Source organism: Cryptomeria japonica, chromosome 10 (assembly GCF_030272615.1).
Source record: "Cryptomeria japonica chromosome 10, Sugi_1.0, whole genome shotgun sequence".
In the NCBI taxonomy this organism is placed as follows: domain Eukaryota; kingdom Viridiplantae; phylum Streptophyta; class Pinopsida; order Cupressales; family Cupressaceae; genus Cryptomeria; species Cryptomeria japonica.
This window is the reverse complement of record NC_081414.1, coordinates 391476080-391491142: the sequence shown is the minus strand read 5'-3', so window position 1 is coordinate 391491142 and position 15063 is coordinate 391476080. Positions and strand designations below refer to the sequence as shown.

The 15063-nt window shown below is 37.4% G+C and overlaps 1 protein-coding gene across 2 annotated transcripts in view; it reads right to left on the bottom strand.

The window, feature by feature from the left end:
* LOC131038529 (protein SPIRRIG) overlaps nt 1-15063 on the bottom strand; it is a 91351-nt gene that overhangs the window by 31945 nt on the left and 44343 nt on the right. For both annotated transcript variants that reach the window (XM_057970982.2, XM_057970983.2), the window contains exons 8-9: nt 191-361; nt 12-77 (exon numbers count right to left, since the gene is read on the bottom strand). In XM_057970982.2, the coding sequence (XP_057826965.2) occupies nt 12-77; nt 191-361 (237 nt within the window). The remainder of the gene's footprint in view (nt 1-11; nt 78-190; nt 362-15063) is intronic.

The window sequence follows — 15063 nt, the reverse complement described above, 5'->3', positions numbered from 1 at the left end:
AGAAAACATACCAGATGCCATGTGTGAATGTACTTAGCAGTGCTTCCATTATCATTGACCAAAAGGAGACCAAGTATCTGCATTGCAATTCAAATGGCAATTTAATCTCTTACAATAAAGTGAGCTCGAAAGTTCAAAGGAAACTCTCATATTATTCTTTGAATTGGCATAAATTATAGCTAAATCTAACCTGTACAGCATGTCGGTGAAGTTGAATTATGTGCAAAGGAAGTGTACCAATACTTTGCCCTTTTGCAACCATTTCAAATAAAAGTTGAAGTGAATCATCTTCAATCAGACTCTGTGCTGCTCCAGGACGGCTAGCCAGTGCCTTCATTATATGCACTATATTTCCTTCTACCTAAAAATGTTAAACCATAAAAACTATCACACAGATCCACTTATAATTTTACATTAAAAAGCATCTACATATAGTGAATACATAAATTTTCATGTGTTCAAAAAAAATGTATAATTGATCAAATATCTAAACTCTATTTATTAAAAAATTAACATAAAGTTATTCACAAGCGCAAAATTTTTCCCCGAAAAAGATGGGAACATGATAAAATTGAAATTTTATGAGATAACAAATGTCTAAATTACTTTAAACTTTAAAAATATGAGTTTAGTAGTTCAAAACATATATCGTAATCATTGAGTAGAACATAAACCTTGACAACTAGAACTTATCATCCAACAGACACCCAATCTAAAGTTCTACATTATTGATGTCTTCCATTACGCTCTCCAAGAACATTAGAGCTAGATAAATCTTGTTCAGCAGTTAATTGCACCCTAGGACACATCCAACTCAAGATGCTCTACATACTTGATCCTTCCATAGGCTCTCCAAAAACTTTAGAGATAGAAAAATCTTGTTCAGCAGCATTGTCATCCCTACATGATGGACTCAACTGTCCAAAATGAATCTCTTGAACTTCAGTTAATGACATCTCTGAAAGTAAAACCAAGGGCACAGCCAACTCAGGGTGATCCGTCAACTTCTCAAAGCATGGATGGCCCAAATGAATACTCAGTCTTTGTGTGGTTGGTGGCACACATTGAATTATAGGCCCACCAAGTCCTCAACCTTCCGTTCTGCTCCCAATCATTTACACTTCACCTAATGTATAGAATACACCAAAGTCGGTTAAAGGAAGTCAAAAGTACATTCAAGTTTAATATCTAGGACAGTTCTAGGAATGAAAGACATTAGGTTATAAACCACCTAAACATTAAAACACGATGACTACATGGAATAAAACTAAAGTGGTTTAACCCCAAGCAATATGATCTGATGCCAAGTACAAATAATCATTTGAGTGAAGGACCATTTAATGAAATTGGATGGGAAGCTAAAGAAGAACATAACTGGAAACCAAGACAGGACACTAGCAACTCAAAATTATTTCTCAGGAATAACTCAACTCAGCAAACCAAATAATAAAAAAAAAATTCAATTAATTGGGATTTTATTAGGATAAATTGAGTTAGGATTAGGGTTAACAAATTTTGAGTCTAGGTTACGAAAAAATCAGAAAAATTGCTGTAGAAATAAAATAAAAAACATAAACACTATATTTTTTAACCAACAAATTGTGGAAATTTGCCAGAAAAGTGGGAAAGAAATCCCAAACCACGTGTAATCATTGACGTAATTTTTCCATAAAATGATATTTTTTCATTCAAAATCTGCAAACCCCACAAGCAGTGATTTACCATGATTTCTGTTTCAATACCATCGCAGATCACATGAAAGCTCAAGCAAAAAGAACCAATGACATCAGCATCCACTGCCACAAGGTGTTCAATGCAGTGTCTGCAAATGTCCATGAGAGAGCTTCCCTGGCTAAGGGGGTCCTATAGAATGGAGGAAAGTTATACCCCACAAAACATCTCCTAAAATCAAGGCCAAGCAACCTCTAATGATAGAGAAAAAGGTAGACAGGCTTAATCTTGCAGCTCAAGCTAAAAGAAAAGAATATGGTCAGAGCACACAACTAAAAAACAAAAAAAATCCAAAATAACTTAGAGCGAAATGGTCATGGCTGTCTGCTAATATTTGCAAAGAATATCTCCTAATTACATTGTCCTTATTTGTCCATGAATCAAGAGTATTTGAAGGGCATTGAACCCTTGGTAGCTCTCATAAACCTGTGGGGTGCATTTAGAAGGATAATTTTTTAGAGCTTAAGAGATTAATTAGCAAACAAGAAATAGAAGTTTGAACAAAGTTCTGATTTTGGAACTATAACATGTCGCCATGTGCCAATGATTGCAATCAAATGACAACGTGTCACATGTTATGAACAACATGTTCATTGGAGACAAGTCCCTGGGGTTTTTACCCCATTTTGGGTACAGAAGTATATTCTGGGGACTGGAAAAGAACACCCCACCCCCTCACCTTTTTCCTGCAAATGCCCCTCAATGTGAGGGACATCTCCTAAGATGTTCCCACCCCAACACTACCGGGATGCCTGGGCATCTCATTGGTGTTCCACTACTTCTTCTGATCCACTGCTCTAAATGGCATGCCTTTCTTTCAAGTTGTTTTACTTGGAAGTGCAGCTTTGTTTCGATGATTGGTTGTAGCATCCTCAGCTTTCATGTCCTGAATTTGGTGTTCAGAATCTACATGCTTGTATTTTGGAGAAGTGATTTCTTAGATTGGACAGCTGCTAACAAGCAATTGTCAGTTGCAGTTTCGATACTAGATCTAGATGTTTCTGTTTCATATTCAATCTTTTGTGTCATCAATTCCTCTACTCGGTTTGGAAATTGTCTATTCATCGAGGCTTTGAGCATATTTGCATGGATATCTAGTACCCTATAGTGGAGGAAAAATTTTACTACTAATAATGGTGTTGCATGTCCAGACGGATTGGGTTGTGGCAATTAAACTTTCAATATGCGTTTAATTAATCCAATACCGGCATCTGTATAAAAGCTTGGTTGCAACCAATAGTACAAAATTACAAATATTTAGACGATCAGAACTCTATTGAACTGTGGCAAATTTTTGTTTTTATCTAACATTCAAACTTGACTCGACTGACGACTAGAGTCATGAAAAATAAGTGATGGTGCAGCTGTGGTAATGGAGCAGTTAAATATATTTATCCAAGTATGACCTAAAGACTTAAAGGCTTCTTTTCTAATATTAAAATATTCATTCACATAATTTTCTTGACCCCTAGTTATTTTAAAATTTTATAAAATTTTCTTTCACTAAATGTTTTGGTAAATATATATGCAATTTTATTCTAGGTTACCGGGTTCACCCTTGGACCCCCCTGGTACAGGTCCTGGTTCGAACGGGTCCGTGGTTTGGGTCCGGTTTGAACTGGGTTCGACCAAGGTTCGAAAAACCCAAAGGTGGTTCATCCCTTGTCAAACCCAGTAGAACCCGGGTCAAACCCAGTCGAACCCGGGCAGCTGGGCGGCTCAAAAAGGCAAAAAATATGCGCAGTTCAATTTTTTTTTTAATTCCGCCTTCTAAAAAGTGAAACTTATACCCTAAAAGTGACTTCTAAAACATTATATTCACTCATTTCACCTCATTTGTGTTGCAAACAAAAGTTTTATGAGAGCAGGTGTGAAGAAAGGGTGAACAAAATTTGGCTTCCAAGATCAAAGAGGAGTTGAAGACTGATTTTTGAAGCTTCAACAAGTGTTACAGCATCATTTCCATACATTTTCAAGATTCCATTGGCTGCAAGAGGTAGGTTTTTTAACATTTTTTTCCAACTATTTTTGTTTCACAAATTGTCAAACATGAAACTTGAATTTTTTTTCATTATTTAGTTTTTGTTTTTGAATATGTTTATATTATTTCTTGCCATAGGAACTAGAATGGCATCTACATCTTCCTCCATTGGCAATGAACAAATAATTGCAAAACAAAGAAATGATCCAAATTCTCCCTTATGGAAATATGTTGACATTATAAAACAACTTCCAAGAGGTGGGGGATTCCGTTGGAGATGCCAAGGATGTGGTATTGAACGTAATAGTTCACATTATCGGGTGGTAGGCCATTTGTGTGGAATAAAAGGAAGAGGCATCAAAAAATGCCCTGAAAAAGATGGTAAACCTATACCAGATGAGACAGTGATGAAATATATTAGGGAGCATGAGGCGGCAGAAGAGAAAGAAGCCCATAGATTGAACCAATCCGCATCAAAGAAAACAAAGGGAATGCAAGCCCCTTCCAATCCCAGTATTGTAGTAGAAGACCACCCCTTCTTTGCCACAAATGAACCTCAAAGTGAACCACCCTTGACACATAAAAGAACAAAGGGGCCTTTAGAAACCGCATTCCAAAATGAGAGTAGAGACAATGCTGACGAAGATATAGTAAGGTGCACTTATGCAAATGGGTTGTCTTTCAATGTTGTTCGCTCCCCATATTGGAAGCAAATGATAAAAAGTGTTAATGAGGCTCCAAGAGGGTATAAGGGCCCTAGTTATGAGAAGGTACGTGGAACATTATTGGAGAAAGAGGTGAAGAGGGTTGAAGATGCATTGAAACCCATAAGGGATTCATGGGTTGAGACAGGTGTAACAATTGTTTCAGATGGGTGGAAAGATGCTAAAAACCGTCCCTTGATCAATGTCATAGCGGTGTCCCCTAGAGGGGCAATGTTTTTGAAAGTTGTGGATTGTGAGGGCCAAATAAAAGATGGCCAATTTATTGCAGAAATTCTCATCTCCGCCATTGAGCCAGTGGGACCCTGCAATGTTGTCCAAATAACAAACAATGCAAAAAATTGTAGAGCTGCTGGTTTGTTGGTTGAGCAACACTATGATCACATCTTTTGGACACCTTGTGCGGTATATTCACTCAATCTTATGCTACAAAGGATTGGGCAAAAAATAAAATGGATCAGAGATATGTATGCAGAGGCTGAGGACATCCAGATGTTCATCACAAACCACCACATGTCTCAAGGGATTTTTAGAGCCTATTCGAATTTGGAGCTATTGAGGGTAAGTGAAATAGTAATTTAATTTTACATTTTCTGATTTTTTTAAATTTTCAATGTTCATAATATCGTTGTGTAAGCTATATTGTGTATTCTTCTTTAAAGTTTGGCTTTATTTTTTTATCATTTGGCATTAATTTGTGTTATAGGTTGCTGAGACCCGTTTTGCATCAAACACAATCGTCTTAAGACGACTTGTGAAAGTTAGAGTGGCACTATGCAATATGGTGATCAGCACCAATTGGACTGTATGGAAGCAGAGTAGCACTGAGAGGGCAGAAAAAAATAGGGAGAGAATATTGAATAAGAAATGGTGGGATCTTGTTACATATCTCCTAAGTATCACTAAGCCCATCATGACCATGATTCGCTATACAGACATGGATAGGCCTTGCATAGGTGAGATTTATGATGGCACTGACTCGATGCTTGAAAAAATAAAGGTCACTATAAATGAAAAAGAGAATGACCCCCAGGAGAAATTCTTCAAAGAACTGGAAGTAATTATTGTAGAAAGGTGGAATAAGATGACCACTCCTTTGCATCTTCTTGCCTATGCCTTGACACCTAAGTACTGTAGCAATTAGTTTCTTGATAAACCAGGAAGGATTCCACCATGGAGAGATCTAGAAGTATCTAATGGGTACAAGGCAGCATTTCTTAGACTATATCCTGATGATGATTTGCAAGATGTTGTTACAAATGAGTTCATAGAATTCGCAAATGGGAATAGTCTAAGTGTTGATGCACTTCGTCATAGATCCAAGAAGGATGCTCATAGATGGTGGTACTTCCATGGCACATGCTTCCAACACCTACAACCCCTCGCTATAAAAGTTTTATCACAAGTTTAATTAAATAAAATTTTAAATTTACAAGTTTTAGTTTATTTATAGTTTACTTTGTCTTCATAGGTTGCTAGTAATTTTGTTTTTATTAATGCATAACTTTAATTGTTCACTTTGTCTTCATAGGTTGCTAGTTCATCTGCTTCAGAAAGAAATTGGAGCACATACTCTTTCATCCACTCAGTAAAGCCCAATAGGCTGCTATCAAAAAGAGCGGAGAATTTAGTATATGTGCATTCCAACCTACGTCTTCTTTCACACAAACAATGTGACTACACACAAGGGGAAACGAAGATGTGGGATATAGAGCCAGAGCATACTGATTTGGATGCTCCTGCTTCTTAGCTTCTTGCATTGACACTCGATGACTCAGAAATTGAGCCACTTATAGTGCAAGTGCAAGTGGCATTGGCTCATCTAATGTCAATGTCAATGAGGAGGAGGAGGAGGAGGATGATGAATTAGATGATCCATTTGATGATTAAACTTTATATTGTTGAAAGTTGAAACAATGATACTTGAATATTTTGTCATTTTGATATTAAACTTGATGTATATGATGCTATTATGGTATCATCATGATGCTATGATTACAAGCTTATGTTTGTTTTGTTGTTTATATCATAGATGGAACACTCACTGAGTTTCAAAAACTCACCGAGTTTTTGAGCTCTGCAAGTTTTTATGACTTTAACTCGCAGCAAAAACTTGCCGAGTTTTTGCAAAAAACTCGCCGAGTAATCGCCGTGCAAAAAATCGGCGAGTTTCTTTTAAAAACTCGGCTTGTTAATTTTGTGTTATCATTTATTGACTCATTGGATGCATCTTCTCATTAAATTTTGCAAAAAAAATGCATTTTTTATTAAAATTAAGCATGTTTTTACGTTGCCAAGTTTTTCCGAGTTTTTCCCGAGTTTTTTTCTCAGGGGCTTGGCGAGTCGAGGCGAGTCGCGAGTAGTCCAACTATAATTTTATATGATGCTATGTGACATGCAAATTTTAATTCATGCTTATAGGCTTCACAAATATCAAAATATATATATATATAATTTACATGTTTTTGTACTAACGAACCCAAACCCCTTTTCAAAATTTTGCCGTACCGGCATACCGGGTTCTTTGAACCTGAACCCGAACCGGTAACTTTGATTTTATTGTATGTGCATGTGCATAGCCCTCCCTATCCATCCCCAAAGTTCAGAAAAATCTGTGCTATCTCCAAAATGTCACCCCACTGTCCTGGAAAGTTGGAGAAACACTGCAAATATCTAATATATATCTAAGTTACCGAGTTCGGCTATATAGGCCCCGGTATTGGCCAAATATGGTTCTGGTTTGTGGTTTGTATACGGTTCCAAGTTCAGTTCGGTGACTCTGTTCAACGAAATTTATCTTATGTTTTGCACTCTGTTTTGGCCTCATGCTGCTGACATGCCGCAGCCCTAAGTCACCAAGTTCACCGAATTTCGGCTATGATGTTTACAATTCGGCGGACTTAAAAAGAAGGCCTAAAAAATTCACTGTAATTCGCCCAAAAATTTGTACAAAGTAGCACTTAGGGTTTTTTATTAAAATATATTTACAAATAAGTCTCTGAGTCCAACGTGGTGCGTAAGGTTGCAAGTTCAGACATTTTGGGAGAGCTCGGGGTCGCATGAAATTTTGAGATCCCGTTTTGGCTTTTTAACGAAATTTGATGAGATTATTTTCCCGACTTTCTACACCCGAGGCATTCCTCAATCTGGAGCATGTGCCTTTTGTTCGACCCCTGATCCTTAAACATGGGAAATCCTCCACTATCATTCCAACGCAGCTATACTAAAACTTAATATATTTAAGGAGGGATAGACGCTGTTATTTTTTTATCTTTCGGGAATCATGATTTATAAGCTATTTATTATTTATTGTATAAAACTTAATCTATTATATTATATTATATTATATTTTATGTGTGTGTGTTTATATATATAAAAGTTTTAATTGTTTTTGTACTAACGAACCCAAACCCCTTTTCAAAATTTTGTCGTACTGACGCATTGGTTCTTCAAACCCGAACTAGTGCCCAAGCCCGAACTGGTAACTTAGCTAATATACAAAAAAAATATTTCAAATATAACCAAAATGCACATTAGAAGATGTATGGTAGGCCACTGTACCCTAATCTCTAATATACACACAATATAATTATCCTTGAGGTAGGGTTACAATAATACATTCCTTATGGAAGGAATCACTTAAGGATCTCCCACTATGAGAGCCAAACCTGCAAGGCTACCTCTATCTTCATAACTCGGGAGAACTGATGCATAACCCATGATCAATGTAATCTGCATTAGCTGGGTCCTAACCTAGGGACCATTAAACCAGTATTAACACAATCTAATATTAGTATTGGTCCCACTACCTCCCGGGTTTTTCACAACAATCACATTACAAATGAAAACAAAGATAATAATAGAAAATAAAAACACAACAAATACATTAAGAAAACTGCTGCTAGTCCTACTGCCTCTTGTTCTAATGAACCAGTTACTAAATTTGATGCTCTCAACGAAGAACATTATTTCATTGCATAGTTTTTTATTTTACCATGACTGTTGACAGTTTTCCTATTTTGAATGGATGATATAAACATAGGTAATATCATATGTCGTGACTAATTTCATTTTGAATTATCATTATCAATAGAATAGTGTTTTCTGATTTTTTGTTGTTTCATTATTGCATATATAGCATTGATATTATGGTTCCTCTTGTTCACTTGGTCTATTATTTTCTTTTGGATAGGTGTACCCAAGTTGTAGCATACCCAAGGTCTCCACAAACAAACTAACCCCATACCCAAACAACATAACTGCATCTAGGCCTGAACTTGTACCAATAACCTAGATAAGAACAATAGGTGTCTCCGTATAGCCTCTCATCTAATAACCTTACCTAATACACATTTGGTGGATTAAGTACCAATTATAACTTATTAAACAAGTGACCCATTTCATAACACACAAAATACTATTGAGATCATCATACCTAAAAACAATTTATATGCATCACAAATTTGCATGCGGCCCCATTATAGACGATACCACCTATAGACATCTAAAATTAATTAAATTATTATTTAATTAATTTAAGTCTTTCCACATAATTAATTAATTTAATTGTGTTGATTCCCTTCCTCTTAGGATTCACTATAAACTTATAATTAATTATTCCCTATTCTTCTAAAGTCATTCTAATCTCCATTATTTCCTCTAAACCTCTATTAGTTAATTAACTTCAATTAACTAAGCTAATTTTCTGATTCCTACAAATCACCCTCCCTAATCCTATCCTCTAGCCTAATTAATCACCCTTTAATCACACTTATCATTTCCTCCAATTTTCTATTCCTCCACTCATTCTCTCTCCTCATGTCACATCCTCCTAACTTTCCCACTTGCATCCTAATCCCTCATCAAGCCACCTAAGTGTCCTCTTAATCGCTTGCACATTCCTAATCACCTTCAAACCTTAAATGACTTTCTTCTCCTTGTCCTCTTAATCGCTTGCACATTAGGAATGGGTCCTTGCCATAAATCACTTTCTTCTCTCACCCTCCAAACTTTAAATGCACCAACTTTGCCTCTTCCGAGGAATGTCAAATCCTTGCACATTCCCATGCCTCCTCTTCCCAAGGAATTTTTAATTCCTTTATCCCTCTATTCTTCCCACACAATCTTCTATTTTGGAATTTTGAATTCCTCCTCCCTTCCCTCAAGGAATTTTATATTCTTTTTTGTCTTCCCAATGTACTTGGGGAACTCTTCCCCATGTACTTGTGGGGTGTGGAGACAAGAAATGCCTTTATGGCATATCTCTTGGATCCCACACCTTGTTCTCTCAATTTTCCTCCACCTTCTTTCAATCCTAGCCCTCCATTTCAAATCAATCTTGGCCCTCCATTTTGGCCTCCTCCAATCTATAAATTGGAGTCTCCTCTCCTCACAAATCATCCACCTTTTTATGCATTGTCTTACTATCCACTTGAGAATCAAAATCCTCCATCATACCATCCTAATGCGAAAATCTTGCCATAGCCAATCGACCATATCCATACTTAGCATTTGAATCCATATCTTGTTGTGTAGTGGAGAAGAATCCACATATCTCCCTCAAAGAGTAAATCAAATCAAGTGGAGCAAGGACACATCTTCCACTTCATCAAGCTCAATCAGAGGAAGAAGTGATCATCTAGGTATAATGGTTAAATTGTATGTTTGAATGCTTCTTTTGTGTTTTTATATGATTTATGCAGCTAACCATTGATCTTTTTCCTCATCTTTCTCATCTTTTCTCACCGATTTCTTCTTTTTCGAGAATTTTCCCAAAAAATTTTGAATTTTTCAATTAAATTCTCGAGGGGCCATACCAAAGAACTCCACCATCAAGAAAGCCCACACCATTGGAGTAAGACAAGGGAGCCTCTATAGACTTTGCACCACTCCACCTCTAGCCTTGATTCATGAGACTCCAGATTCGAATGGACTTTGGCACAGAAGATTGAGGCGCCTTCATTTCCATGCCCTACCTAAGATAGAGAAGATGGAGATCGGCTTACCCAAGCTACGTCAAAAATCTGAAGGAGCCTGCAAAGGGTGTGCCCTGGGAAAGAGTACTAAAGGGTCTTTTAATTCTAGCAACCGTAAATCCAAAAATGTATTAGAATTAGTTCATTCTGATTTATGTGGACCCGTGTTTGTACCCTCATTAGGGGGATTTTTATATTATGTAATATTTGTAGATGATTATTCTAGGAAGACCTAGATATATTTTATGAGGTACAAAGAGTCTGAAGAAATCCTTTCTAAATTTAAGGAATTCAAAGTTCTTGCAGAAAATATGACAGGTAAGAAAATCATAACCTTAAGAACAAACAATGGGGGGGAATACACTTCTGATATGTTTAAAGATTATTGTATAAATGTTGGGATTAAGAGGGAGTTAATTGTACCTTATAACCCACAACAAAATGGAGTAGCTGAAAGAAAGAATAGGACTATAGTAGAAGCTGCTAGGGCTATGTTGTTTGACCAAAATATAGAAACCTCATTTTGGGCTGAAGCATCTAGGACAATTGTGTACATTCAAAATAGATGTCCTCATTGTCTTCTTGACAATAAAACCCCCGAAGAAGCCTTTACTGGCAACAAACCTGACATAAGTCATTTCTGGATCTTTGGGTGTCCAATCTATATTCATGTCCCCAAAGAAAAGAGGTCAAAGTTAGAACCTTCTGGAAAGATCCCGTCTATCAGAAAGAGCCGCAAAACGATCGGACCAGACAGGTGCGGGTAGCTTGACCGTGTTACCCGTAATCGAAACACAAGCTGGAGACGTGTCGGCCTATATCCCTACCAATGTGATCCCCATTACAAATGGACAGATTTGTCTGGAAACAAAGCTCTTCCATCGCGGAATTAGACCGGCTATTAACGTTGGCTTACCCGTCAGTCACGTTGGGTCCGCCGCTCAGTTGAAAGCTATGAAACAAGTACGCACTAGTTCAAAACCCGAATCGGCGCAATACCGTGAAGTGGCCGCCTTTGCTCAATCTGGTAAGGAGTATTTGTTGGGTACAGTGAAACCTCTAAAGCCTACAGAATATACATACCTGGTCAAAGACAAATTGAACTAAGCAGAGATGTCATCTTTGAGGAAGACATAGCATTCAGGGGGTCCAAAAGCTCTAATGAATTAGAACACCAAGATCCTCCTACAAGCTTGGATGAGGATTCCACCCTGAGATTCAGAGGGAGACCCCTGAAGATGCTGAGCATGAACTTCAAGGCTTACCTTTAGAAGAAAATTATCCCGAAACTAGGAAGAGACCACTTTAGGCTAAAAAGATGCTTCAAGAAGCTGAAAATTATGCTGCTCCAAAGGGGACCTTTAGAGAAAGTAAGAGACCTAACCTATTTTCCAGTTATACTGCCTTGATGAGTGAGATCATTGATGCAGAACCTTCCTGTGTTGGAGATGCGCTCAAGCATCAAGTTTGGAAAGATGCTATGTCAGAAGAGTTTCAGTCAATTCTGAAAAATGATGTCTGGGATATTGAGCCTAGACCTTAAGGCAAATCTGTGGTATCTTCTAAATGGCTCTTCAAAATCAAACATGCAGCAGATGGCAGCATTGAGAAGCACAAAGCAAGGTTTGTTGCCAGAGGTTTCTCACAGAAAGAAGGTATTGACTATGAAGAGACATTTGCTCCTATTGCCAGATACACTTCTGTTCGAGCAGTTTTGGCTATTGCAGCATCTAAAGGATGGAAAGTCCATCAAATGGATGTCAAGACTACTTTTCTGAATGGTAAGATTGAAGAAGTTTATTTGGAGCAACCTGAAGGTTTTGTGATTCATAAGGCTGAATCACATGTCTGCAGATTAAAGAAAGCTCTTTATGGACTGAAACAGGCCCCCAGAGCATGGTACGAAAGAATTGATCACTATCTCTTGGAATTAGGGTTTTTCAAGAATGAAGTAGATCCAAATCTCTACTACAAGGTAATCAATGGTGAGTTATTAATTCTATTTCTTTATGTTGATGATCTACTAATCACAGGAGAGGATAATTGTATTTCTCGATGTGGCCTCGGTGTTTGATATGAAAGATTTAGGAATTCTTCACTACTTCCTTGGATTGGAAGTTTGGCAGTAGGCAGATGGTATAATCTTTAATCAAGGAAAATACACCATTGATATACTCAAGAGATTTAGAATGTTGGATTGTAGATCCATGACGACACCTATGGAGACAAATCTGCACAAGCTAAAGGAAACAGCTGCAGAATCAGAGTTTGCAGATCCTACACTCTACAGACACAGATTATTGGATCTCTAATGTATTTGGTAAACATAAGACCTGATATATGTTATGCTGTAAATGCACTAAGTCAGTTCATGTGTGAACCCAGGGAAATACATCTTGTTGCTGCAAAGCATATTCTGAGATATCTTCGAGGAACTATTGGTTTTGGTTTGAAATATAAACATGTAGAACTTGACCTACATGGATTCACTGATTCTGATTGGGCTGGAAGCATAGTTGACAAGAAAAGCACATCAAGATGTTGCTTCAGTTTAGGATCAGGAATGATTTCATGGATATGTAGAAAACAGTCTTCAATTGCTCAGAGTTCTACAAAAGTTGAATACATTGCAGCCTCTATGGGAGCAAGAGAAGTTGTATGGCTCCGGAAATTGCTTGTAGGACTGTTTGGTCAGCCCTTAAATCCTATTGTCATCTACTGTGACAATCAAAGTTGCATCAAGCTTTCAATGAATCCAGTATTTCATGACAGGTCTAAACACATTGAGATTCCTTATCACTATGTTCGAGATATGGTGGAAAGGAATGTGATCCGACTGAGTCACGTTAGTACAGGTGATCAGATTGCAGACATTCTTACCAAGCCTCTCTCCAAGATCAAGATAAACTTGGTATGGTTGAAAATGTTATTTAATTTTGAGATAGTCTCATTTATTCTGATATACTAATATATTTAAAGATGTTTAGTGTGTAAACTCTTTTATTTGTCATGTGTGTGACTCCATGACTGCATGGGCCTTTTGTGAACATTATTGAAGGGTGACGACTTTTCAATAATGAACACTTGTTTCAAATTGATATTGTAAGGTGACGATTTTACAATTATCAATTTAACTATCTTGATGGATATCATGTGACTTGATATCTGTGGACATGTCATGATAGCATATATATCTCTGAGACATTATGGTAGATATCTGTTGGTTGATATCATTAAATAAACCATAATTATGATAGAGATCTTCATGGTGAACATAACATTTGTGGGCATGCCATGAAATCATTATCAGTATGGTAGGCATCATGTGACTTGATGCCAGTGCACATACCTTACTTGATAACTATGAGTTATGGTGAGTATCATGAGACTTGATATTCATTGTTGAACCATATCTTTGAATATCACTATGGTGTGATATCTCCTCTCTTCACAATCAATGGATGAATTGTGATGTTTTCTCTAACATGAAATGTGTCCTCCCTAGTTAAGAGGGAGTGTTAATTTTGTAACGTCGGTTGTACTATTTCATGCTTACGATATATATATATATATATATATATATATATATATATATATTAATTTGATTACATATACTAATATGTTAAATGTTAACTAATGATAAATAAAACCAAAGTTAACTTATCGTGTCTGACCAACAATTACACCGTTCATGGTATCGGGTGGTAAAGCAATTCTCAAACAAGTCGCACTCCTTCCGATCGGGTAAGTAAACGGTGACTAGTTTATATACTGTGGTGAGAGGTACGTAGGGAAGAGATGTGTCTTCCCACGTGGGAAGACATATCTCTTCACTACGTAACCCCTCATCCACTTATATAGCATGCTTACATTGAGGAGGATGTACACACCGAAATTGATAAGTGTGGTGCATCTTTAAAACACGCTATAGCAAATAAAATACAACTTTCAGATCATATCTCCATCTCTTCTATTTTGATCACAGAATTTTGGAAGAACTTAACAGTTGGCAAGGAAAGAAGCAAAGAGGCAGTCTTATTGCCTAAGAGTGCAACTTCATTTCCCTTGGATTTGTTAGTATCATTGTTCCACGGAGTTTCTTGATAGGGAGACGTGGGGATGCGGGGATGAGTTTTGGGCACGGCGGAACCAATGGCCTAAATTTGGGGACAGTGAGAGGACAGTGGAGGGACAGCAGCAGAGTGATGGTGGGGGGTGGCATTGATATACAAATTGAGGTGAATCGAAATCTTCAAGGCAAAATCTGCAGTATAACATCTATGCAAGTGCACCATGAAAGGCAAACTAGTTTTCACAAAGTTAAAGGTTGCAATCCATATGTAGTAGCATGTGCCATATGGCAAGCAACACGGCGGCATCCCCAGCGGAGGTGGTGGTGCTGTGGGGGGGACATTTCCCCCAAGTCCCCAAGTATCGGAAATGTCCGTACAGGGGACGTGGAGTATTTTGGGGGGGACGCATCCCCATGGAACAGTGGATTTAAAATGCATATGGATAATAAATTCAACAATTAAAATTATGCCAGAGTTTTATGTGAATGTGTTCTTGTCCTTTGGAAGCACTAGAGTCATACTCCAATGTTTGAGGGGTACAAGGACAGGGGTGCAACATATGCCTCGCATTGTCTTTTGCA